Genomic DNA, 26,589 nt, shown 5'->3' on the forward strand with positions numbered 1-26,589 from the left:
GAGTTGCCCAAGTCCGCCGGCAAGCACAATGGACAGGAATGGATGCAACTGATCAGACAGGATGCTTACGTACGTGTCACCTGTCAGAGTCGTATCTAGACGTATCAGAGGTCCCGTATCACAGCAATTGCACACGCCCCACAACATTACAGAGCCTCCACAGCTTGAATAGTCCCATGTTGACATGCAGGGTCCACGTTTTCATGAGATTGCTTCCACATCCATACACGTCCATCCGCTCGATTTGAAAGGAGACTCGTCCGACCAGGCAACACGTTCCAGTCATCAACAGTCCAATGTCGGTGTTGATGGCCCCAAGCGAGACGTAAAGCTTTGTGTCGTGCAGTCATCAAGGTCAGACGAGCGGGCCTTCGGCTCCGAAAGCCCATATCAATGATGTTTTGTTCAACGGTTCGCACGCTGACACTTGTTGATGGCCCAGCATTGAAATATGCATCAATTTGGGGAAGGGTTGGACTTCTGTCACATTGAACGATGTTCTTGCAGACGACCTCTGGGGCCGAGTGGTTCTAGGCTCTTCAGTCGGGAACAGCACTGCTGCTAAGTTCTAGGGGACTGATGACCTCAGATGTTAAGTCCCATAGTGCTCAGAACCATATGAACCATTTTGAACCTTCTCTGTATACGTCCAATATCCACCATTAGTCCCATCTGGTACAGGTCCCACACTCTTGAGCAATATTCTAGAACTGGTCGCACGAGTGATTTGTTACCAGCCTCCTTTGTAGACTGATTGCACATCGCCAATATTCTACCAATAAACCAAAGTCTGCCATTGCTTATGCGATCATTCCGTTTCATATGACTACAGTGTGTTACATCCAGGTATTTGTATTAGTTGGTCGATTCCAGCAGTGACACATTGATATTATAGGATGCTATGTTTTTTTCGTTTTGTGGAGTGCAAAATTTTACATTTCTAACCATTTAGAGCAAGTTGCCAATCTCTCCATCACAATGAAACCTTATCAGGATCAGACAGAATATTTATGCATCTACTCTCAGAAAATACTTCATTATAGGTAACTGCATCATCTGCAAAAAGCCTGATTTTACTATTAATATTGTATGCAAGGTGATTAAAATACAACAAGAACAGCAAGGACCCCGAAACACTCCACTAGGGCACACCCGAAGTTGCTTCTACATCTGATGATGGCTCTCCATCCAAAATAAGACCCTGTGTCCTTCCTGCCAAAGAGTTCTCACCCCAGCCACAAATTTTACTTGGTTCTTTCTTTATTCGTGTCAGAGGTACACTAAAATGAACACACATACAATACACACAAAGAAAACTATACAGAATTCACCCAGAATTGGGCAACTTTGATAGCATTCGGTGGCTACAGCTGGTTGGGCATAAGTTACATTTGAAGAGATGGCGGGTTGTCTGCAATTCACTGCATTTGCACAGTGTTGTGTTGGCATTTGGCAGTTGGAAGTTCCATTTAAGGAGATTGTCCCACGATCTTGCGACTTCGGTCTGAAGTCTGTTCAAGGACTTCCAGATGACCCATTTCTCCGTGTGTCCAGGCGGCAGGGATTCTTGTAGTCTCATCCAGTTTGACAGATGTTGGCATCTTTCTTTCCACTTGGTGAGTCGGGTAGCCGCAGCTGATACTTCTAAGGGCTATGAAGTTGTTAGGAAACTCTTCCTGGACAGTCTTGGCTTGGCAGGTTGATGTCCAAAGTGTGGATGTGAGGTCACTGTATTTGATTTACGCCTCTCGATGTTAGCGGCGACCTCTCTTTTGATGTCACATGGAGCAATCCCAGCGAGACCTTGAACTTTGTCTACTAACTATTTGACTTGACACCCCATATTATCATACTAGCGTAGCTGTGGTACTGCGTCAAATGCTTTTCGGAAATCAAGAAACTTGATCCAAAACTTTCAAAAAATGGTTCAAATGGCTCTGAGCACTATGGGACTCAACTGCTGAGGTCATTAGTCCCCTAGAACTTAGAACTAGTTAAACCTAACTAACCTAAGGACATCACAAACATCCATGCCCGAGGCAGGATTCGAACCTGCGACCGTAGCGGTCTTGCGGTTCCAGACTGCAGCGCCTTTAACCGCACGGCCACTTCGGCCGGCCAAAACTTTCACTATGTCATGTTATCACATGGTGTCAGATGGGGTGAACGGTGGATGTCATGCAAAATGGTTTCTGTGGTCTGCCGTCTCGCCGGGTAGAACGGCATTTAACCAATCGCTTACTGAGTTATTCCACTGAGACGGGACACCATCTTGCTGCCAAATAAAGTTCTGTTGTTCAGGTTGCACCAACTGCTACAAGAGCCGTAGTTCTAGAGCACCAAGATACACCGTGTGATCAAAGGTATCCGGATACCTCCAAAAACATACGTTTTTCATATTAAGTGCATTGGGCTGCCACCTACTGCCAGGTGCTTCATATAAGCATTCTCAGTAGGCATTAGACATCTGGAGAGAGCAGAATGAGGCGCTCTGTGGAACTCACGGACTTTGAACGTGGTCAGGTGATCGGGTGTCACTTGCGTTGTACGTCTGTACGCGAGATTTCCACACTCCTAAACATCCCTAGGTGCACTGTTTCCGATGTGATAGTGAAGTGGAAACATGAAGGGACACGTGCAGCACAGAAGCATACAGGCCGACGCCGTCTGTTGACTGACAGAGACAGCCGACAGTTGAAGAGTGTCGTAATGTGTAATAGGCAGACATCTATCCAAACCATCACACAGGAATTCCCAACTGCATCAGGATCCACTGCAAGTACTGTGGCAGTTAGGTGGGAGGTGAGAAAACTTGGATATCATGGTCGAGCGGCTGCTCATAAGCCACAGATGACGCCAGTAAATGCCAAACGACGCCTCGCTCGGTGTAAGGAGCGTAAACATTGGACAAGTGAATAGTGGGAAAACGTTGTACGGAGTGACGAATCACGGTACACAATATGGCGATCCGATGGCAGGACATGGGTATGGCGAATGCACAGTGAACGTCATCTGCCAGCGTGTATAGTGCCAACAGTAAAATTCGGAGGCAGTGGTGTTATGGTGTGGTCATGTTTTTCATGGAGGGGGCTTGCATCCCTTGTTGTTTTGCGTGGCACTATCAGAGCACAGGCCTACATTGATACACTCCTGGAAATTGAAATAAGAACACCGTGAATTCATTGTCCCAGGAAGGGGAAACTTTATTGACACATTCCTGGGGTCAGATACATCACATGATCACACTGACAGAACCACAGGCACATAGACACAGGCAACAGAGCATGCACAATGTCGGCACTAGTACAGTGTATATCCACCTTTCGCAGCAATGCAGGCTGCTATTCTCCCATGGAGACGATCGTAGAGATGCTGGATGTAGTCCTGTGGAACGGCTTGCCATGCCATTTCCACCTGGCGCCTCAGTTGGACCAGCGTTCGTGCTGGACGTGCAGACCGCGTGAGACGACGCTTCATCCAGTCCCAAACATGCTCAATGGGGGACAGATCCGGAGATCTTGCTGGCCAGGGTAGTTGACTTACACCTTCTAGAGCACGTTGGGTGGCACGGGATACATGCGGACGTGCATTGTCCTGTTGGAATAGCAAGTTCCCTTGCCGGTCTAGGAATGGTAGAAGGATGGGTTCGATGACGGTTTGGGTGTACCGTGCACTATTCAGTGTCCCCTCGACGATCACCAGTGGTGTACGGCCAGTGTAGGAGATCGCTCCCCACACCCTGATGCCGGGTGTTGGCCCTGTGTGCCTCGGTCGTGTGCAGTCCTGATTGTGGCGCTCACCTGCACGGCGCCAAACACGCATACGACCATCATTGGCACCAAGGCAGAAGCGACTCTCATCGCTGAAGACGACACGTCTCCATTCGTCCCTCCATTCACGCCTGTCGCGACACCACTGGAGGCAGGCTGCACGATGTTGGGGCGTGAGCGGAACACGGCCTAACGGTGTGCGGGACCGTAGCCCAGCTTCATGGAGACGGTTGCGAATGGTCCTCGCCGATACCCCAGGAGCAACAGTGTCCCTAATTTGCTGGGAAGTGGCGGTGCGGTCCCCTACGGCACTGCGTAGGATCCTACGGTCTTGGCGTGCATCCGTGCGTCGCTGCGGTCCGGTCCCAGGTCGACGGGCACGTGCACCTTCCGCCGACCACTGGCGACAACATCGATGTACTGTGGAGACCTCACGCCCCACGTGTTGAGCAATTCGGCGGTACGTCCACCCGGCCTCCCGCATGCCCACTATACGCCCTCGCTCAAAGTCCGTCAACTGCACATACGGTTCACGTCCACGCTGTCGCGGCATGCTACCAGTGTTAAAGACTGCGATGGAGCTCCGTATGCCACGGCAAACTGGCTGACACTGACGGCGGCGGTACACAAATGCTGCGCAGCTAGCGCCATTCGACGACCGACACCGCGGTTCCTGGTGTGTCCGCTGTGCCGTGCGTGTGATCATTGCTTGTACAGCCCTCTCGCAGTGTCCGGAGCAAGTATGGTGGGTCTGACACACCGGTGTCAATGTGTTCTTTTTTCCATTTCCAGGAGTGTATTTCAAGCAACCTCTTCCTTCCCACTGTTGAAGAACAATTTGGGGACGGCGATTGCATCTTTCAACACGATCGAGCACCTGATCATAATGCACGGCCTGTGGCGGAGTGGTTACACGACAATAACATCTCTGTAATGGACTGGCCTGCACAGAGTCCTGACCTGAATCCTACAGAACACCTTTGGGATGTTTTGGAACGCCGACTTCGTGCCAGACCTCACCGACCGACATCGATACCTCAGTGCAGCATTTTACCCAAGGAACGTTCCAGCACCTGTTGAGCGTATGCCTGCGAGAGTGGAAGCTGTCATCAAGGGTGGGCCAGCACCATATTGAATTGCGGCGTTGCCGATGGAGGGCGTCACGAACTTCTGAGTCATTTTCAGCTAGGTGTCCGGATACTTTTGATCACATAGTGTAAGAAACACCAGTTAGGGTTGCTTCACAGAAAAAGAAAGGCCAGTAGTTTTTCTATCGGAATATAGCACAAGAACCATTCAATTTACGGCAGACTAGGTACAACTGGACCGCCTCGTACGGATTTGCTGAGCCCCAGATGCGCATATTAAGTGTGCTCACATTTCCACTTAGGTGAAATCACTGAAGATAGCACGATCCAAAAATTTTCATCATCATGCAGAAAACTTTGATTTTTATTTATTTATTTATTTATTTATACGTGTAGCTCCGTAGGACTAAACTGAGGAGGACGTGTCAGTACATGGAATTACAACATAAAAGTAATAGCAGATAAAATAAAATATTTATGAACCCGAAAAAAGTAAAGGCATACGTTTAATTAAACACAATCAATAATCAACTTTTATAGTCCTGTCTTCCTCAGTTGCGTGTAATATTACGGTATAATGATAATTTTTACTTATGGACCGTCTGACAGCAACTGAATAAAACACAATTTTAGTGCCATATTTGACAGTCGGTAACAGAAACTAAAACATTACTTTAAAACAAGCGTTCAGTGCATAGTGTTGTGGAATGGGGAAAAAAACCGCAAATTGGCGTTCATAAGAAGAAGAACAACACCAAAAATGCAACAGGAGCGTAATATGTAGGAAATTGTCCACGCAACCTGCCACTGATGATGCCTTGCAGAAAATAAAGGCGAAACGCGTATGGCACTAAAATTGTGTTTTATTCAGTTGCTGTCAGACGGTCCATAAGTAAAAATTATTAACATACAATCAATAATGTAACATAAGAATCAGCTTAATTTTTCAAGGAAGTCCTCAACAGAATAGAAGAAACAGCCATCGACGTTTTTCTTAATCACGCTTTAGCCACGTAGTTTTTATTTCAAAAACCGCTTACAGTCACAGCCTCTAAAGCATTGTGCTCTGATTGTCGCGAAGGGCTGAAAAGGGGTGAAGCTGCTTTCTGTTCCGTAGTAAAACACGCGCGTGGAAGTGCCGAGAAATAGACTGTTCTTAATGTCTTTCATAAATTTACGGAGATAATCGGCTTTGAAGGTTTTCCGCGGTTGTACATAATGAAGTTGCTAAATACACCTACAATGAATGAGTAGCGCAGGTGGTAACGTAATGGAATGTGAGCTAAACGCGGTTATTCGTGCGTTTGTTCAAATGTTCCCAATACCATTTTTTTCTTCTCGGGCAATTTGAAATACCTACATCTCGTAGTTATAAAACTCAGGCCGGCCGAAGTGGCCGTGCGGTTAAAGGCGCTGCAGTCTGGAACCGCAAGACCGCTACGGTCGCAGGTTCGAATCCTGCCTCGGGCATGGACGTTTGTGATGTCCTTAGGTTAGTTAGGTTTAACTAGTTCTAAGTTCTAGGGGACTAATAACCTCAGCAGTTGAGTCCCATAGTGTTCAGAGCCATTTGAACCATTTTTATAAAACTCATCATCATTTTTTATGAATAGTGCAGGTCTTCTTGTTTCTAATTACATATTGGACACGAAATACTTGTTTCCATTTCAAATACAAATTCTTAGCCATAGATGTTTTATGGAAGACTGTTCATAAAAGTTGTTTAAAGAAAGGAAACATAACAATTCAATTTTTAACGCAAAAATGATAAACCAAATCCTCTTTATTTGGACTGTGTCCATCGTTTTATACCACAGAGGTAAATAAGCGTCGTAGAAAGACGAAAAACGATCATTTTGAGAGCATCGAGCACATCATACAAATGCTGCATTTTTTTACATTTGCTACTGTACCAATAAGCTGCCAGGCGTACCGGAACTAACGCACGCAAGTTTTTCACACGTCACTGCCGAACGCTGGCGGGGTATGGAGCGGCTCGTCATAAAAGAAGAAGAGGAAATGCTGCGCCCGGCTGGCTTCGTGGATTCTCTTGTTGATGGGCTGATTATCAACGTAGCAGGTGACACTCCCAGAGCTGAAGTGTATTTCCCGGATTCGGATAAGGAAGGAGCTAAGAGATTATCAGACGACTTCAGTGGCTTCAATATTTAACTATACGGTGAAATGCAGAGGAGAGAGCGGATAGGTGGAAAGAATACATTGAAAGCCTCTATGAGGGTGAAGATTTGTCTGATGTGATAGAAGAAGAAACAAGAGTCGATTTAGAAGAGATAGGGGATCCAGTATTAGAATCGGAATTTAAAAGAGCTTTGGAGGACTTACGGTCAAATAAGGCAGAAGGGATAGATAACATTCCATCAGAATTTCTAAAATCATTGGGGGAAGTGGCAACAAAACGACATTTCACGTTGGTGTGTAGAATATACGAGACTGGCGATATACCATCTGACTTTCGGAAAAGCATCATCCACACAATTCCGAAGACGGCAAGAGATGACAAGTGCGAGAATTACCGCACAATCAGCTTAACAGCTCATGCGTCGAAGCTGCTTACAAGAATAATATACAGAAGAATGGAAAAGAAAATTGAGAATGCGCTAGGTGACGATCAGTTTGGCTTTAGGAAAAGTAAAGGGACGAGAGAGGCAATTCTGACGTTACGACTAATAATGGAAGCAAGGCTAAAGAAAAATCAAGACACTTTCATAGGATTTGTCGACCTGGAAAAAGCGTTCGACAATATAAAATGGTGCAAGCTGTTCGAGATTCTGAAGAAAGTAGGGGTAAGCTATAGGGAGAGACGGGTCATATACAATATGTACAAAAGCCAAGAGGGAATAATAAGAGTGGACGATCAAGAACGAAGTGCTCGCATTAAGAAGGTTGTAAGACAAGGCTGTAGCCTTTCGCCACTACTCTTCAATCTGTACATCGAGGAAGCAATGATGGAAATAAAAGAAAGGTTCAGGAGTGGAATTAAAATACAAGGTGAAAGGATATCAATGATACGATTCGCTGATGACATTGCTATCCTGAGTGAAAGTGAAGAAGAATTAAATGATCTGCTGAACGGAATGAACAGTCTAATGAGTACACAGTATGGTTTGAGAGTAAATCGGAGAAAGACGAAGGTAATGAGAAGTAGTAGAAATGAGAAGAGCGAGAACATCAGGATTGATGGTCATGAAGTCAATGAAGTTAAGGAATTCTGCTACTTAGGCAGTAAAATAACCAATGACGGACGGAGCAAGGGGGACATCAAAAGCAGACTCGCTATGGCAAAAAGGGCATTTCTGTCCAAGAGAAGTCTACTAATATCAAATACCGGTCTTAATTTGAGGAAGAAATATCTGAGGATGTACGTCTGGAGTACAGCATTGTATGGTAGTGAAACATGGACTGTGCGAAAACGGGAACAGAAGAGAATCGAAGCATTTGAGATGTGGTGCTATAGACGAATGTTGAAAATTAGGTGGACCGATAAGGTAAGGAATGAGGAGGTTCTATGCAGAATCGGAGAGGAAAGGAATATGTGGAAAACACTGATAAGGAGAAGGGACAGGATGATAGGACATCTGCTAAGACATGAGGGAATGACTTCCATGGTACTAGAGGGAGCTGTAGAGGGCAAAAACTGTAGAGGAAGACAGAGATTGGAATACGTCAAGCAAATAATTGAGGACGAAGGTTGAAAGTGCTACTCTGAGATAAAGAGGTTAGCACAGGAAAGGAATTCGTGGCGGGCCGCATCAAACCAGTCAGTAGACTCATGACCAAAAAAAAAAAAAAAAAAAGGAAATCCTTCAATACTCTCTCACATTACACACAGCTTATGCAGAAAAATTATCCTGTGGTTAAGTCAGCAATTTTTATCACTTTTGTTTTTAATTACAATAGTACGTTAGCTAAAAACGATAACGTGTTGCGGTTCTTGCCTAGTCGTCAAAGGAGCGTATTGTGGGAGATTTGCAGAGCATTATTTTATTTTGGTTAAAAATTAAATGACATTGTAAGCCGTATTGCTCCTCTGCTCGCCCCTCTTTACGTGTGAACTGCAGCCGGCCACGCCACTGCAGGCTAGCTGTACCAGCTGACCGGCCACTGCTGTCCGAGTCAAATGCGCCGCTAAGGCTGTTGTCCCGTATTGTCGCTAAAGTCGATGTGCGCCTAACGCTCATCACGAAACGCACCCTCATTACCGTACTTGACAGTACTCGAGACAGCTTGGCTGCAGTGCCACGTGAAACTGAAATCCAATGAGGGTCCAGCGAACGCGGAAGAATGCATAGCGCAATCTTTACATCATGTTTATTCTTATGATGAACGGATTACAGCGAACAGAGGTCGACAAAAGATTCACGAACTTACACCAATAACTGCCCGAACTGCCCGTTTCTGAGCCAAAAATATCATTTTAGAATGGGAAAAGTTACCCCAAAATATAATACCATACGACATAAGCGAATGAAAGTAAGCAAAGTAGACTAATTTTCGTGTCGAACGATCACTTACTTCAGTTACTGTTCGAATAGTGAAAATTGCAGCATTAAGCGTCTGAACAAGATCCTGAACGTGGCATTCCACGACAGCTGGAACCTTCACATCTCTGTAATTAGTGCTGCCATTCGTCTGATAATGCTCGGAGTTACTAACAACTGTCATTTCAGAAAGTTTTAGAGAATCTTCATTAGCAGTCACTTACTCCTTTTTAAAGTTGAACCTCAGACGCATTTAGCTCCTAGGTTAGAAATGAAAAAGTATTATGTGTTTCACTGTTTTTGGAAATTCAACTCCGAAAAAAGTGAAATAGCGCCCTCATTGCGCAGCCCAAACAGCTAAAAACAGAAACTAGAAAGTTGGAGAGGTGCTGATCTTATACTATAGGCATCATCTAAGAAGAAACTGTCCAAAATTCCACCTGTAAGAGGGAGAAATACAGGACAAAAAGTTTTATGAAATTATTTCATTGTGAAAGCATTTTCGAACCTAATTCTATGAACATTTTTATTTGGCTTTTCTGTTAGAAATAAAAAAGTACGTTTCACAGGGTAAAATAGGAGATGAAAATTTTTACGAAAATATTTCGTTATTTTTTTAAAAAATAAATCTATGAAAATTGGTATTTCACTTCTCGTTTGGATATAAAAGAAATATGTGGTAGGCGATGAAAGTTTCTGTGGAAATACCACCACAAGAACACAAGAGGTACGATTAACAGAAACCTTGGATTCCAGCTAACAAAAATCGCTTTTTAGTCAGACGTATATCTGCAAAAAGATCGTGCTTCTATGGCCTTCATTAGCATCTAAAGTTTAGAAGCTGTTGCAATTTATGAACCACACAAAAATTCAATTAAAGAAAAAAATCTGTGCAGACCATAAAGTCTATGTGACTGCAGCAGCAGGCACTAAGCTATTTATCAAATATTTTTGCTAAGTTAGTTATCAAATATTTTTGCATGTCACACCTTCTAACCTCCCTCTCCCCACACACCAAACCTTGATTCGTTAAATAAATGAAGAAACACCATCTTGTTCACTTCTTTTATTACTGAATACAGGTTTCAACCTGAACTGTAGATCATCTTCTAACCTAGTTGGAACAGAAAAAAGGGAACAACAATAAAAATTACTAAAGTATGTTATTACAGACATACCATCAGAGGCTGCAAAATTAGCAACAAAATATTATAAGAACCCACTCATACCTGGGGCCACAAAGTGCATTTTCTTCATGCGTTACCTTGTCATATCCTTTTATTCTTGAGCTCGTTATTTATTTTATTTTATTGGGGAGGCTGTTTTAATATACTAACCTATGACATGCATACATATCACATGACGACACAAAAATTATTACCCATCAAAAATACTTATATTTTATGTTAGTTGACAAACTGTAATTTTTTGTTTGAGGTACGTGTAGTTTCTCATAATATTCTGCTGTTAATTGAGCAGCCTCTGATGGTAGTGTTTGTATTTCGCAATTTCATCATTTTTATTGTTGCTGCATCTTTTTCATGTTACAACTAGACCTGAAGATGATGTGCAGTACAGATTGAAATTCGTAGTCGGTAATAAAAGAAGTGATACAGATGGTGATTGTTATTTATTACAACAAAAGAGATCATGGTTCCTATGACATGGCATCAATTATGGATTGATTGATTACTTGATTTATTGATGGATGGGTGACTGATAATTTATTGATGCAAGAATGATTGATTAATTGATGATGGATGGATAGCTGGCTGTATGTACAGATGACAGAATCTTTTGATGTGAATGATTTACACCCCTCCCCCCCCCCAATCTCCAGATTATAAAGGTAATATAACTATGCATCAAATTTGGAATACAGTAAGGTATTGTTATAACTATGAGGGAAGAGGGATGTTTTCTGGAAAGAAATTTAGAAAATAAGTGTGCAGTATCCTCATTTCTCTGACAGTAGGTAGATATGTTGTGCACAATGAAATGAACATAGTGAATTATTGCCACTATATATCATATAAAGTATGCAATACAGATGTTTTAAATATACTTCATTGTTCAGCAAATTACAAGACATACTGTACAAAAATCAATTGGACCAAAGTTTATACATTTATAGCTATACATTAAACAATAATAATTACAGAATTATTATGTACACAGTTCACTGCATAACTACGGTGTACTTAAATGGTAGATTACACTATTTATGGGGAAATTTACTCCTTGGGCTCCAGGTTCCTTGTTCTTCAAGAAATGTACTACCATTGCAAAAACTTACTAAAAATCAAACAGAATAATAATTTAATAGATAACTTAGACATTATCTACAGGCCATAATATATGTATTTTTCTCATAAGTGCTACACTATCTAATGCATAATATTTTTTAAAAATGTGGAATTACTTTCTTACATTGGATAGTTGAACTGTATAAATCCATCTCTGTACAGCTTTGCTGATAAATAATGCTGCAACAGTACACATTGACATGAGTGTACAAACTTTGCTACAAAATATATTTATATATAAAACAGAATGAAGGAATCAGAAAATTTGGTGCTATACATCACTCAATACAATATTGTTAGTAATGAAATTCTGACAGTCCTTCATAATAATATAACACATCTCCATTAATATTTCTCAGCTAGTTGCATACTAGAATTGACACATTACAACTTAACACAGATAATTCTACATCTCTTAGCTTTTAAATGTTTTTCTGTTGGAACTTTGGTGCTCTGATTTTAAAAACAGTAGTGGTGTAAGCGTAATCTATTGTAGGCCAACATTATTCCACTGAACAGGGTTCTAAACACATTCTAATACACTCCAAAACTAATACATTTAGTTCCCCTACACTAACAAACTGTATCAAATCTACAAATGACACTTTGGCTTCTAAAGTTAAAGCATGCACACATATAACACATAACCTAAAACCAGAATAAAATGTGTGGCTTTTGCTCATTGGAAAGCCACCACACTTATTAAGACGTATTCCCCCTTCATATTGTTGTTGGATAATCAGTTTATTTCTATAGATTAGATTCATATTTCAAAGAGATTAAAACTGCAGTTATTGTAACCTCACATGCAAGGAGAAAGAAATTGCAATCTCTGACAGAGGTAAATTTATCCACATTGATTATTCACAGAAAGGAAAACGCAACAGCAGGGGAAGCTCTGATGTATCAGGAAATGTTTTATTACACAATTATTGTAAAGATGATCAATCACTGTCAGTTCTTCACAAATATTTACCTGCATCTGTCACCAAACATGTTTAAAACATAAACTGTATATGTGATGTGAACTGTTAATTAGTGGCACTACTATTCTTTTGTACACTTATGATACTCAGCCAGATTCAAAATATGGATTTGTTTTCAGAGTGCTTGCATGTGCATGAACCTTCAGTCAAAGTGAAGAAGGATTACAAGACCAGTTGAATGGAATGAACAGTCTAATGAGTACAGAATATAGATTTAGAGTAGACTGAAAAATGATCAAAATACTGAGGAGTCACAGAAATGAGATTGACAATAAATTTAACATAAAAATTGGGGATTACATAGCAGACAAAGTTAAGCAGTTCTTCCACATTGGAAGTAAAATAACACATGATGGACATAGCAAGGTGGACATGAAATGCAGAACAGCACAGGCAAAAAGGGTATTCCTGGTTCTGATGTCAAATATTTGCCTTAAACTGATGAAGAAATATCTGAGAATGTATATTTAGAGCTCAGCATTGTATGGTACTGGATGATGGCCTATGTAAATTGAAGCTTTTGAAATGTGGTGCTATAGAACAATGTTGAACATTAGGTGGACTGATAAGACAGGGAATGAGAAGGTTATCTGAAGATTCAGCAAAGAAAGGAAAATGGGTCACATATTGAAACGGTTGAGAAGAAGAAGGGACAGATTGTTAGGACATGTAAGACATCAGGGAATAACTTTGATTGGTACTAGAGGGAGACGTAGAGGGTAAAACCTGTAGGGAATGAGAGTGATTGGAATACAACTAACACTCGCGGATGTAACCAGCAAGTGCTACTCTGAGATGAAGAGTTGGCACAGAAGACGAATTCATGACAGGCTGTATCAAATCCGTCAAAAGGCAACCATGTATAATACCTGAATACTGGCAGAAGTCTTAACACCGATGGCTAAGGTAATCGAATAATTGAGATATTCTTCATGTGAAACAGATGAAAGAAACTGACTTGAGTGGTTAAGTAGGGTGAGTGATGTTGAAACTTAGGAGGTCGATAAGGGCCCATAAGCTGGATGTGAACAAATAAAGCTGTGTTTAATTTGAGTGATGTCTCATGATTTTAGAAAAAGTGTTAAACACAGTTCCATATATATATATATATATATAGGCCGCAGTGCACAGGCTGATTTAAGTATTCAGTTCAATTTTTGATAGGCAGCTGTGTATCTGGCTGCTGGGAACTTGGATGAACATTATTATTAAAAATTAGGAATGAAAAAGGGAGGGGGGTGTACACACTGCAGACAACTGGAGGTATGTCTCCTACGAGAGATAAAAGACAGTTTTATTTATATCATGTAAAACTATTTATTATTATGGGGCTAACTTGGATACCAGGAATAATTAGAAAAATTTCAGAGGTTCATGCAGATTGGTGCATTTTTGTTTCCTAACATGGTATTCAGTAAACTTTTTATCTTGATGTTTGATTTTTAAACAAGAAAATGGAAGTATGCAATGGGGAAAGATGCTTGGTGAACACTGTGAACAACAAAATAGTGTTAATAATGTCAGTGTCTCAGGGATGCAAAAACACGCATGAGATGTGCAGCAGCATCACAAAAAAATCATGCAATGTCAGCAGTACATCAAGTCTCTCTTCCAACAAAATAACTGTCAGAAGTACATCATCATCAGCCCCCTAAGAGGAAACCAGAACTGTAACAGATGCCATTCAAAACTCTGTATTCGCTTCATACTGAAACACCAAAGATGAAAGCATGAGAAGGGTAATGTTTGTGGACACCTTGACTTAGGCAGATAGAGGATATGTGCACCTGTCCTATTGATCTCAACTCCTAATTTAATCAAATGAAACATAAGAGCTATTAATGTTCCTATTTTGGAATAGGGATATGTCTTCATTAGCAACAACAAGAATTCTGCAGTTCTTTATGTTCTAGTGGCTTTAAATGGACACTCTACTGTGAACAATGGGAATTGGCTACATGCTTGTATTGTGCACATGTTGTATATGAAACAAAATTTCTGCATGGACAGGAGGGTCATGTCTGAAGAGAAAAAAAGTTTGGTCTTACTGAAATCAACAACATAAAAATGTAGGAATACCTATTTCCTCATATTTGTACAGTCTATATCTTTGATTTTACTTACAACTGACAGAAACATACCACAACTTATATCCATATTTTGCATACATTTGTCACAAAACATCCCAGGGGCTTGGTTTTATATCTCCAGGTAAAAATCTTACATTTAGTTCTTCATAATAGCTCCTCAAAAGCAATCAGTTTCTCTGTTATTATAACAATACTGACTTATCTTGCAGCACAACTGAGAAACATTACATGATATATCAAATGGTTAGCTAAAGCAACTACACTAGAGTAATATGAAATATCGAATCAATAAAGTGCACAGAAAAAGAGAATACATGCAGTTAATATTTTACAATTGAAACTGGAAATGTGAAATCCATTTGACAGTATCATGGTGAATTTCTACAAATAAACGGTTGCATGAAGTCTATAACAGATGCCATATGCTTCTTTAATTATTAAGTGGTTGCCGTCACATAAGCAATGTCAAAATATGTGAAAATAAAGTATAATTAAAAATGAGATTATATTTTTTCATTGTATATAAAATATTGCTAAAATAAAATTTAGTATTTGACATAATATTTTTGGTTTTTGTCACTACATCTTATCGGTCATCAAAATCTACTTAATCCAAACATTTGAGTCCACAAAGTTTGACTTACAAAACAATATTTATCATATAATTCCTTGTAATATACACTAGATCTGCTCATTAAATTTAAGGTAAAACCTACAATAACTAAATATACAGAACATTCAGGGTTTTTACATTATGTGGATAAGAAGACTTACTGACATTTATTATGTGTTCATGATTTAATTGGACTAGACATTTCATTGCACTAGATTTTCCATTTGGTAAAAGCTGATTGATTGCAGTACCTGACATTGTTACCTAAATGAACTCTGTGGGCCTGATATTTTGATTTACTAACAAAATAGGTCTGAACTTACATTTAGACCCATAAATTAAAATAAACAATTACAATGACTAAAAAGTTTTTACAATATTATATCAGTGAACTAATGCAATCTCAGATTATTTGCCAAAATGGCTCACATATCAAATTTTTGACTAAAACATTCTACTTCTAGACATGTAAATATTTAAAACATACAACTTTCTGACTGCATTTTGCTGGCTGTTACTCCTCATGGAGAGAAATAAATTCAGTGCCCTCCATCAAAAGAATACCAGTATTAAGAAGGAAATGGGAAAATAGAATTTTCCCAGTGCAAAATTAGTACAAACTTACAGTTCAATGATGTTTAAGTATGTAAACTGTTGTTCACCATAAAACTACCAAGTCTTGCAAATTCACAAGCAAGGGTAGAGTGACTGAAAAGTCTTTATACACAAATGTAACAACAAGAGAAGAACTTTAACAATTTTAACAGCTATCTATGTTTCCCTACAAGAGTAAACATTTAGTTGTAAATAACTAATTTGTGCACATAATACTGCTAGAGTACACATACAATTTAAAATACTGTTTGTAAATATTTGCAATAATGATCTGGTATCTTGGTCCAAGATTATAAGGCCAAACATTCAGAAGAAGTTGTCATCTTGCGACAACATATGCGCTTAGGCGTTTATACAGACACATAGTGTACAGACATTATATTAATTTGCTCCATACGTTTCTCGTTGTATTAGAAAAAAAGACTATTTGAGGGCACCACACAACCTCTTTTGTATCCCAAAAAGTTTTTCAATGTTATGGTCCCTATAATTAAGTACAGTGACACATGAAATGAACATGTATAGTTAAATAGCTTTTGGTAGTTCATTTCCAAAATAGATGGACAGGGTTTTCATACTGCATTGAATATCAGGTTAGATTTCTCTTTGTACACTACAGTTCATTTCAGAATTAATATATCATCCTACTCATCACAAACATTTTCTACATACTGCAAGCTGCAGCTAAAACATTCTTGTCTTTTGGTATAGGACAAAGTATGCCATATATGGCACCCATTTCATAGCCAAAAACTAATAAAAAACGTCTGACAGTGCACAACAGCATATGTAAAGAGCAATATAAAAGATAAAAATACTATGAACCACCTAATACAGAAATACAGCAACAGGCCTTAGGGAACTCCTTCTGGCCTACTACTCATCATAATTTTTCATTTGCAGTGACATTATTGTACATATTTCAAGTACTCATTTAAAGCTGATAGTGTTAAAGCCAAGTGGAACTCAAAATCACAGCATCAGGAAGAACTTAATATACTGTGTTTTCTTAGAACCAATCCTGTTTCCCTCGTATCAGTCACTAATTCACAGAATGTATGCACACAGTAAGTTACCAATGCACTATCAAAAATGTTTATACAGTATTAGGTGCAAGGTTCTACACTAATCAGAGGACATCAGAAAGTGAATCCTGAGCAGAAACATTTCTTTTTTCCAGCTAGAAAGCACCTGTCTTACATTACATTTCTAAAGAATAAAAATGAGTACACTTTGTAAAAAGACAGACACCATGTCACCATGTCTTGCTGCCACGGTGACCATCCTTGGTGCAATGTCACAATGTTTCCAAACTTTCCTCACTCTACTGATCTTGCAGTCCAATAAAATACTGTAGAGATATTTCCAGATTGGTCATCAGACATTCCTGGAGAAAAAGAAGAAAGTGCTTGTTAAAGTTCCTCTCTGCATATATTTCTTTTATACTGCTTGTATGCGCGCGCACACACACACACACACACACACACACACACAGAGAGAGAGAGAGAGAGAGAGAGAGAGAGAGAGAGAGAGGAAGGGTGGGGGGAAGCAAATAACTTACAGAAAACACACAAAAGCAATGTACAGAAAACACAAATTCCAATGTATAGGATCACATAAAAACACATATGGACAGAAAACAAACTGTCATGTATGCACAGAAAACCACAGAAATGCTCATGTACAGAAAAACATTCAAACAGATACATACAGAAAGCACACATACATATACAAAAAGTATGCCAACAGACAAGGATAGAAAACAGAGTAATACATACACAGAAAACTCATAAACAAATGTGTACATAAAACAGACACATGTAAAAGCACAGAAATAGACCTGTGCCAGAAACACAAAACCAGATATGTGCAGGAAGCCCAGAATTATACATGTACAGAGAAAACAAACAGGTGTGTTCAGAAAAAGAAACACAGACATATACGCATACACAAAACACACAGAGACATACACAAAACATGAAAATACAAATGTACAGAAAATCCACAAACAAACACGTACAGAAAAAAACAGAAACATACATGCACCAAAAACACGCAGACAGATGACAAAAAATACAAACAGATAAGTACAGCCAACACACATATAGGCATTTACCTCACAGGCAACGGATACACAGGGAACCAGACAGCTTTATCACACTAAGTAAATAAAACAAAAACAAATGGGCATCGCTGGAGAGCCAATTCTGTTTGAAAACAACCAGCCTGGAACCAATGCAAAGTATTTTATTTGGTATTGCAGCCATGGCAGCCACATTGTCATTAGGTGAGAAAGAAAGGAGGGGGAGGGGGATCTAGATCTACATCTACATCTACATCCATACTCCGCAAGCCACCTGACGGTGTGTGGCGGAGGGTACCTTGAGTGCCTCTATCGGTTCTCCCTTCTATTCCAGTCTCGTATTGTTCGTGGAAAAAAGGATTGTCGGTATGCCTCTGTGTGGGCTCTAATCTCTCATTTTATCCTCATGGTCTCTTCGCGAGATATACATAGGAGGGAGCAATATACTGCTTAACTCCTCAGTGAAGGTATGTTCTCGAAACTTCAACAAAAGCCCGTACCGAGCTACTGAGCGTCTCTCCTGCAGAGTGTTCCACTGGAGATTATCTATCATCTCCGTAAAGCTTCCGCGATTACTAAATGATCCTGTAACGAAGCGCACTGCTCTCCATTGGATCTTCTCTGTCTCTTCTCTCAACCCTATCTGGTACGGATCCCACACCCCTGAGCAGTATTCGAGCAGTGGGCGAACAAGCGTACTGTAACATACTTCCTCTGTTTTCGGATTGCATTTCCTTAGGATTCTTCCAATGAATCTCAGTCTGGCATCTGCTTTACCGATGATCAACTTAATATGATCATTCCATTTTAAATCACTCCTAATGTGTACTCCCAGATAATCTATGGAATTAACTGCTTCCAGTTGCTGACCTGCTATATTGTAGCTAAATGATAAGGGATCTTTCTTTCTATGTATTCGCAGCACATTAGACTTGTCTACATTGAGATTCAATTGCCATTCCCTGCACCATGCGTCAATTCGCTGCAGATCCTCTTGCATTTCAGTACAATTTTCCATTGTTACAACCTCTCGATATACCACAGCATCATCCGCAAAAAGCCTCGGTGAACTTCTGATGTCATCCACAAGGTCATTTATGTATATTGTGAATAGCAACGATCCTACGACAGTCCCCTGCGGCACACCTGAAATCACTCTTACTTCGGAAGACTTCTCTCCATTGAGAATGACGTGCTGCGTTCTGTTATCTAGGAACTCTTCAATCCAATAATCTTTGGGCAACACCCCTCAGACTGGTGCAATTTGACATGAGGTTTATTCAGGTGTCACTGCTCACTCAATGGATTGTAGGGGACAATAGCTGTGGTAGTTTACATAGAGGGGATGAGATTAGCACAATATTAAAACATAAGGTGGAGGACAGTGACAGACAGACAGAGCGGTCCACTCACGAGCCATCAACGGGGGAATCCATGACAATGGCGTCCTTCATCCTCTGCAGCCCACCAGGTGGCCTCCTCTGGTGGTGCTGGTGGCGGTGGTGGTGGTGGTGCTGGTGCTCCAGTGGCGTCGGCGATGGCGTGGCTGCCCTCGGTGTCGGAGTCCCACTCGCACCTTGGCTGGACTCGGGAGTCCTTGCGGGGTGCACCATCTGTAGCGTAGAGGGAACATACTCTTGCGGGGTACTGCATCAGTGATGGGAGTCAGCAACATGGGGGTTCATGATGTGGATGTAAAAAAACTGAGATGAGCAGTAAGAAAGTTCAAAATGGCTCTGAGCACAATGGGACTCAACATCTGAGGTCATCAGTCCCCTAGAACTTAGAACTACATAAACCTAACTAACCTAAGGACATCACACACATCCATGCCGAAGGCAGAATTCAAACCTGCGACCGTAGCAGTCACGCGGTTCCAGACTGAAGCACCTAGAACCACTTGGCCACACCGGCCAGCTAGTAAGAAAGTATCCTCATCAGGCTCTCAGGCCTGTCGTCCATTTTAAACATCGAATACAGCAGCACTGCAAAAAATTGTGGTCTCCGGTTTTCAGTATCTTCGTTTTAATACTTGCCACATGTGAAAGAACATTCAACAATCGGCTAGATTTTGCCAGTCTAGCGATAAAGTATATTATTTTGAAGTGAGCACAAAATTGGGTGCCTATCTGACCGCTTGTTTCACATTATGTAATGATATTTCTCATTACTACATATTTTGCTTTCAATTGCTTTTTCGGATTTTCTTATTTTATAGCATTGAATTATAAGCACGAGCCAGCCGGTGTGGCCATGCGGTTCTAGGTGCTGCAGTCTGGAACCGCGTGACCGCTACAGTCGCAGGTTCGAATCCTGCCTGGGGCATGGATGTGTGTGACGTCCTTAGGTTAGTTAGGTTTAAGTAGTTCTAAGTTCTAGGGCTGATGACCTCAGATGTTAAGTCCCATAGTGCTCAGAGCCATTTGAACCATATACACATGAACTTGCATTATTTATTAACTATAGCTTGGGGCGACTTTCTAAGTGGAATAAGATGCCTGCAGTTGATTCAAATTTTGAAGCTTGGGTCCAACACAAACTACATGATGTAGGTAAAGAGAGAAATTGGATGATTTTGATGCTGATTCTGTGGTACCTGATAGTCACCGTGATACAGAGAGTAATATTAGTGCATAAAAGGTTCTATTGGAAGAGCCTGTTGTGACCTGGGCAACAGGTAATACCTCACGGCAAACACAGTACTCTTATGGCAATGGTAATTTCAAATGGCAATGTTCAGAGCCTGTTAGAGCAAGGAAAAGATTCAGACACAACATTTTGGAAGGAGGAATGCCTGGACTAAAAGGAGAAATGGAATTTTGGCTCAAATGCCTAGTAAATCTCAAATATGGGAGAACTTATTTGATGATGACTTATTAGAGGCATACCATGAGACAGAATGTAAAAGTGTATAAGTGCACCAAATGTGCTCAGATAGTTTGCCTGGAATGTAGCAGGAAGATTTGTGTCAACTATGCAAAGGTTCTGTAAATTAATATTTACAGTTCATTTGATTATTATCTTCATTTACATTTTCTGCAGTCTTTCATTTATGCTAATGAATATCATGACTGGAGTAAAAATATTCAGTCATTTCAAGACTCATCTAAACGGGTACACATATTCATCATGTTTCATGTTCATTCTGACAAATGTAATCAAAGGCATCGTTACAACTGCTGAATAGTATTGCATCTACTTATAATATGAAATAGAGACCACTTTACTTCATTTTTGTTAGCTAATGTGGACTTATGTGATAAGAAACATTATGTCTACAAGAACGCAAATTTGGTTTCGGGTTAATCGTTAAAGCTGCATAACATACAGTGACCATGCACAACAAATTATGCCGACTTCTCCTGCACTGTTTTTAAATGATGACGTATTGCCAACAGATGGTCACAGTGCAGGTCTGTAAAATTTTCTGCCATGACTGTCAATCCACCAACATTGTGCTCTACAAAGCTGCTTTGGTGATGGAAAAACTGTATGTCTGCAGTATGAGTTATTGGAATGTCCTTTCCCCCTCCCCATTCAAGAGATTTGACACTCTCTGACTTCTACATACTGCCCTCTGCCATGCACCTCACTGTGGTTTGCAGAGCATTGATGTAGATGTAGACATTCCATTATCAGAAGAAACTTGTGGCTTGAAAAAAGTTTACAGACAGCCATAAGTGAGTGTTTTTCAGATCTTCAAGGACCACACATGGGAGATTGAATTTTCTCACCGTGAAAATCATCTGATCTAATGCAGTGACTTTAAAGAGGTTTATATTCCGACATAAATCCTGATCTGAGAACAACCTCCTTTTAATCTGCGAGGAAGTTTAAAAACACAGCACACTCCCCTGCAGAGTGAAAGGTTTGGAAACAATCTCATATGTTGCGGTTAAGACATTTCACAGCAATATCCTTTCTGGCACAACACTAGTCCATCAAAGTGTGCCGGAGAACCTCTGTGGTATTTGGAATATGAGAGACGAGTGAAGCTGTGGGGTGTGGCATCATATATGTCTGGATAGCTCACTCGGTAAGGGCAAGCTCCCACACTGGAACTCGTTTTGGAAACAGTTTTGATGTGCCAGTAAGATCTTTTTTTAAAAAGTCTTTGACTGCCAGGTCGACAAATCTCACCATTTCCTGGTAAACGGGTTTTGTGACATTTCTAAGTGACATATGTTTAGTTCATAGATAACAGTTAATGGACAAACTAGCTAAACATCTTTGAACATCTGTTAATTCCACAACAAACTCTGATTGACACACTCATTGAAAAAACAGGAGGAAATGTGAATGCGTTTCTCTGTCCTATATTTGGCTTTTTTGTTTTTTAATGAAGTCGGTTGATCTTCCCTGAAAAAAGGGGAAGGCGATTTCACCTGCCAGAAAGTTCGTTGACAGCGTCCCTTGGCAAGTGAAAGTGATTCCCCTTACTGGTTTATCGATTACATTGTAAAGGACAAAATAATTCATGCATGCTTTGCACATCTTTGGCATCAACTAGTTGAGGAACTATTTGGGAAGAGGCGTGGGCAATGAACAAAAAGAACCGGGTTTCATCAAGACACTGCACCTGTTTAGTCAGTGGGTAATATTGAGGTATTTGAAACACAGAATGTTACAACATTTACCATATTCACCAGATTGGAGACCATGAAGCATCATCTAGTCTGATGTCTAAAAAGCTTTTGAGTTGGTTAGAGTCTAATGTGAGGTTATGGAAGCAGTAAATAGATGTTTTCTAAGATTTCCAAGATTTGCTATTCAGAGGTGGAATGTAATCACTAGAAAAGCATTTAACAAACTACATTGTCCTGAAAGGGGACTAAGCCGATAGAACAGGGTGTTCCTTACATGAAAAGAACATTCGTCCACTATCAGTGTACGGACTTTTATTACTGCAAATATTTTTAATGGGAAGTAGGATGGTGAGAGGGGATGTCTGAATTAGAATGTGGGGGTGCGATGGTGTGGTGGGGAACAGAGAGAGAGAGAGAGAGAGAGAGAGAGAGAGAGAGAGAGAGAGATGGCAGTACAGTGGCAGGAAAATGGAGAGATTCTGGCACTGGTTACAGTAGTCACTACTCACCTCGACATTGACTGCCTCGAGGGGCACAGCCCGCGGAGAGAGGGGAGGTGTGCCCCCTTGGGGGTAGTAGCCCCCTGTCCCCAGATATAGCTGGCGCTGCCCCTGGGGCTGTGGCTGAGATGGGCACGAGGGCGCACGCCGCCACTCGTACACCACCTCCTGCACCGGCTCCGCACCTGAAGATGAAACAAAAGTTAGAAACGTTCTTGTCTCACTACTGCCCCAGCTGGTACCGAGCACACCATCACAGTAAGTGGCCCTGCTTCCAGGTTTTGTGCTGTATATAATGACCCACTGTGCTGAGGCAGCACAGTATCACCACGTGCCTAATAGGGTATGGTCGACCTTCTGAACACGATACAGAGCGATTCTGTGTGGCAAAGTTTCAGTAAGTCCTCTGTAGGTTTCTGACGGTATGTGGCACCAAGTGTCTATGCACACGTCACGCTAGTCCACTAAACTACACTAGCGGTTTGGGGCCCAGAAGTGGTACCCGATACTGTCCAGAATGTGTTCCAACGAGTTCAGATAAGGCGAATTTGGTGCCCTAGATTTCAACATGACTTCACTATCATGTTCCTCCAACCACTGCACCAGGATTTCGGCCGTGTGACATGGGCAGTTATCATGCTGGAAAATGCTGCCGCTGTTAGGTAAGACATGGATTGCATTAATGTTTACATACTCACAGCTCCTATAGCATCTTCAGTTACTTATTTCTTGCTTATTTTGCCTGACCAGGTTAGGGCTTTAATGCCCTCTCTTACATGTAGCCAAGAATAACACACACACACACACAAATATTACACAACAATCACAATAATAATATTGGCACACCCATAATTAATAATAATTATAATATTAGGTAGGTACGTAAGTTGATAGCACTTTTGTTTTCCACGTTGGTGTTCCGTTAGCTACCGGTTTATTTATAGACTGTCACTTTTTATTTGTAGTTCACTATTGGTATCTGAGTTTACATACTATAATTTTGTCATTTGGATATTGCGAACAGAGCTGTGGCCGCTAGAAAATGGAGTTCCAAGTGGAGAAATCAGAACACTTCCGACTTCTGTTTCAGTTAAAGAGATGGGAGACAACAGTGAGGGCTGTCAGTTACTTTTGCGCCATGTATGGCGATAATTCCATTGGGCAGAGCGTGCCAAGAAAATGTTTCTTCGTTTCATGGAAGGCTGTTTTGGCATTACTGACTCTCCACATTCCGGAAGAGCTTCATGGTCTGATGAAGATCGTTTAAACACATTAATCCACAGTGATCCACCTCAGTGTACTCGGGAACTGGCAAATGTGATGAACTGATCATGACTCGACCCAAACGCATCCTATCAATGCCGACTCTACCGCCTAGTCTGTAACTTGAGAGTACAATCAGTATGGTTCATGTAAAATGGTACATCTTTGGTTATGCCAAAGTTATTAATTTATTTATTAATATCAACGTTCCCTGACATTGTAAAATTACTGAAAGATAGTATTTAACAATCATTTTCTGATCATTGCTAGTAAATTAAATAAAAATTTAGTTTCTACAGGGAATCATACAACTATCTTGGCAAATGCCTTTCTGAGATTGGTGTGTGAAATACTCGTCTGTGATACAGGGAGATTGAGTCAATAATCAAATCACTGAAGACTAAGGACTCTCTTGAAGATGATGGAGTGCCTAGAGAATATTAAAGTAGTGTGCAGCACATGTTAGCCCTGTACTTAACCATATTTTTAATTTTTCCTTTAGGAATGGTCAGTTTGGATTGGTTTGTTTTGGGGGAAGAGACCAAACAGCGAGGTCATCGGTCTCATCGGATTAGGGAAGGACGGGGAAGGAAGTCGGCCGTGCCCTTTCAAAGGAAACATCCCGGCAGTTGCCTGGAGCGATTTAGAGAAGTCATGGAAAACCTAAATCAGGATGGCCAGACACGGGATTGAACCGTCATCCTCCCGAATGCGAGTCCAGTGTGCTAACCCCTGCACCAACTCGCTCGGTAATGGTCAATTTCCTGGACGATTAAAGTACTCAGTAGTAAAGCCACATTATGAAAAGGGAGAAAGGGATAATGCAGACAATTTTAGACCTATTTCTATGCCATCAGTGTTTGTTAAAGTTATTGAAAAGGCTGTGTATGTAGGGACCATTGATCATTTTATATCACATAATTTGCTATCAAATGTACAGCGGCTTTAGAAGTCATTTAACAAATAAAAATAATATATTTTCTTTCCTCTGTGAGGTACTAGATGGGTTAAACAACACGTTTCGGACGCTAGGCATATTTTTTGATTTAACTAAGGTGTTTGATTCTGTTGATCACAAAATATTGCTCCAGAAGTTGGACCATTACAGAAAACAGGGAGTAGCTCACAACTTCAACAACACACAGCAAAAGGTCATTATTCACAGTGTTGAGAATGGCTGTGGGGGTCTGTGTGGGGTACAGTCAAATAGGAGGTGCCTCAGGGATCAGTGTTGGGGCCACTACTGTTTCTTATTTATATAAATAATATGCCCTTTAGTATTACAGATAACTCTAAAATATTCCTGTTTGCTATGACACTAGCTTAGTAATAAAGGATGTTGTGTGCAACATTGGCTCATTTCAAATAGTGTAGTTCATGACCTAGGTCCATGGCTTGTCGAAAATAAACAAACACTAAATCACCTTAAGATACAGTTTTAATTTTACACAATTGGCATATGTTTACTGAAACTGAACAGTTGACATTTCTAGGTGTTCAGATACATAGTAATCTGTTGTGGGAAGTCCACGTTCTGGGTCTTGCTCAACGATTTAATGCTGCCATTTTTACTATTCGAACGGTATCTGAAGTAAGTGATTGTTCGACATGAAAATTAGTCTACTTTGCTTATTTTCATTCGCTTATGTCGCATGGTATTATATTTTGGAGTGACTCATCCCATTCTACAACTATATTTTTGGCTCAGAAATGGGCGGTTCGGGCAATAATAGGTGGTGTATGTTCGCGAACCTCTTGTTGACACCTGTTCACTAGTCTGGATATTTTGACATTGACCATATAATTAAATTGCATGCTTGTAGAAATCATCTCAGTTATGCAACTAGATCTGTGATTTTCTGTCAGAGAGGTCACATTTCGTAGTAACTGATAGAAAGTCATCGAGCAAAACAGAAGTGATTTCTGGCGTTCCCCAAGGTAAAGTAATAGGCCCTGGGGTGTTCCTTTCTATATAAATGATTTAGGAGACAATCTGAACAGCCATCTTGGGTAGTTTGCAGATGATACTATCGTTTATCATCTAGTAAAGTCACCAGAAGACCAAAACAAATTGCAGAACTATTTAGGAGAGACATCTGAATGTTGCGACAGTTGGCAATCGAAAAATAAGACAATTGTGAGGCCATGTGCTGAAAGGAATTGTTTAAAGTCCGGTTACACGATGAATCA

General features: G+C 40.7%; 1 protein-coding gene across 1 annotated transcript in view; it reads right to left on the minus strand.

Moving 5' to 3' along the window:
* Positions 1–11,408: 11,408 nt before the first annotated feature.
* The window catches only part of LOC126212700 (pleckstrin homology domain-containing family G member 5), an 870,566-nt gene continuing 855,385 nt past the window's right edge, over positions 11,409–26,589 (minus strand). The window contains exons 20-22 of the mRNA XM_049940115.1: positions 23,146–23,321; positions 19,464–19,663; positions 11,409–17,354 (exon numbers count right to left, since the gene is read on the minus strand). Of these exons, the coding sequence (XP_049796072.1) occupies positions 17,345–17,354; positions 19,464–19,663; positions 23,146–23,321 (386 nt within the window). The 3' untranslated portion in view covers positions 11,409–17,344. The remainder of the gene's footprint in view (positions 17,355–19,463; positions 19,664–23,145; positions 23,322–26,589) is intronic.

This window comes from Schistocerca nitens, chromosome 11, assembly GCF_023898315.1.
Source record: "Schistocerca nitens isolate TAMUIC-IGC-003100 chromosome 11, iqSchNite1.1, whole genome shotgun sequence".
Taxonomy (NCBI): domain Eukaryota; kingdom Metazoa; phylum Arthropoda; class Insecta; order Orthoptera; family Acrididae; genus Schistocerca; species Schistocerca nitens.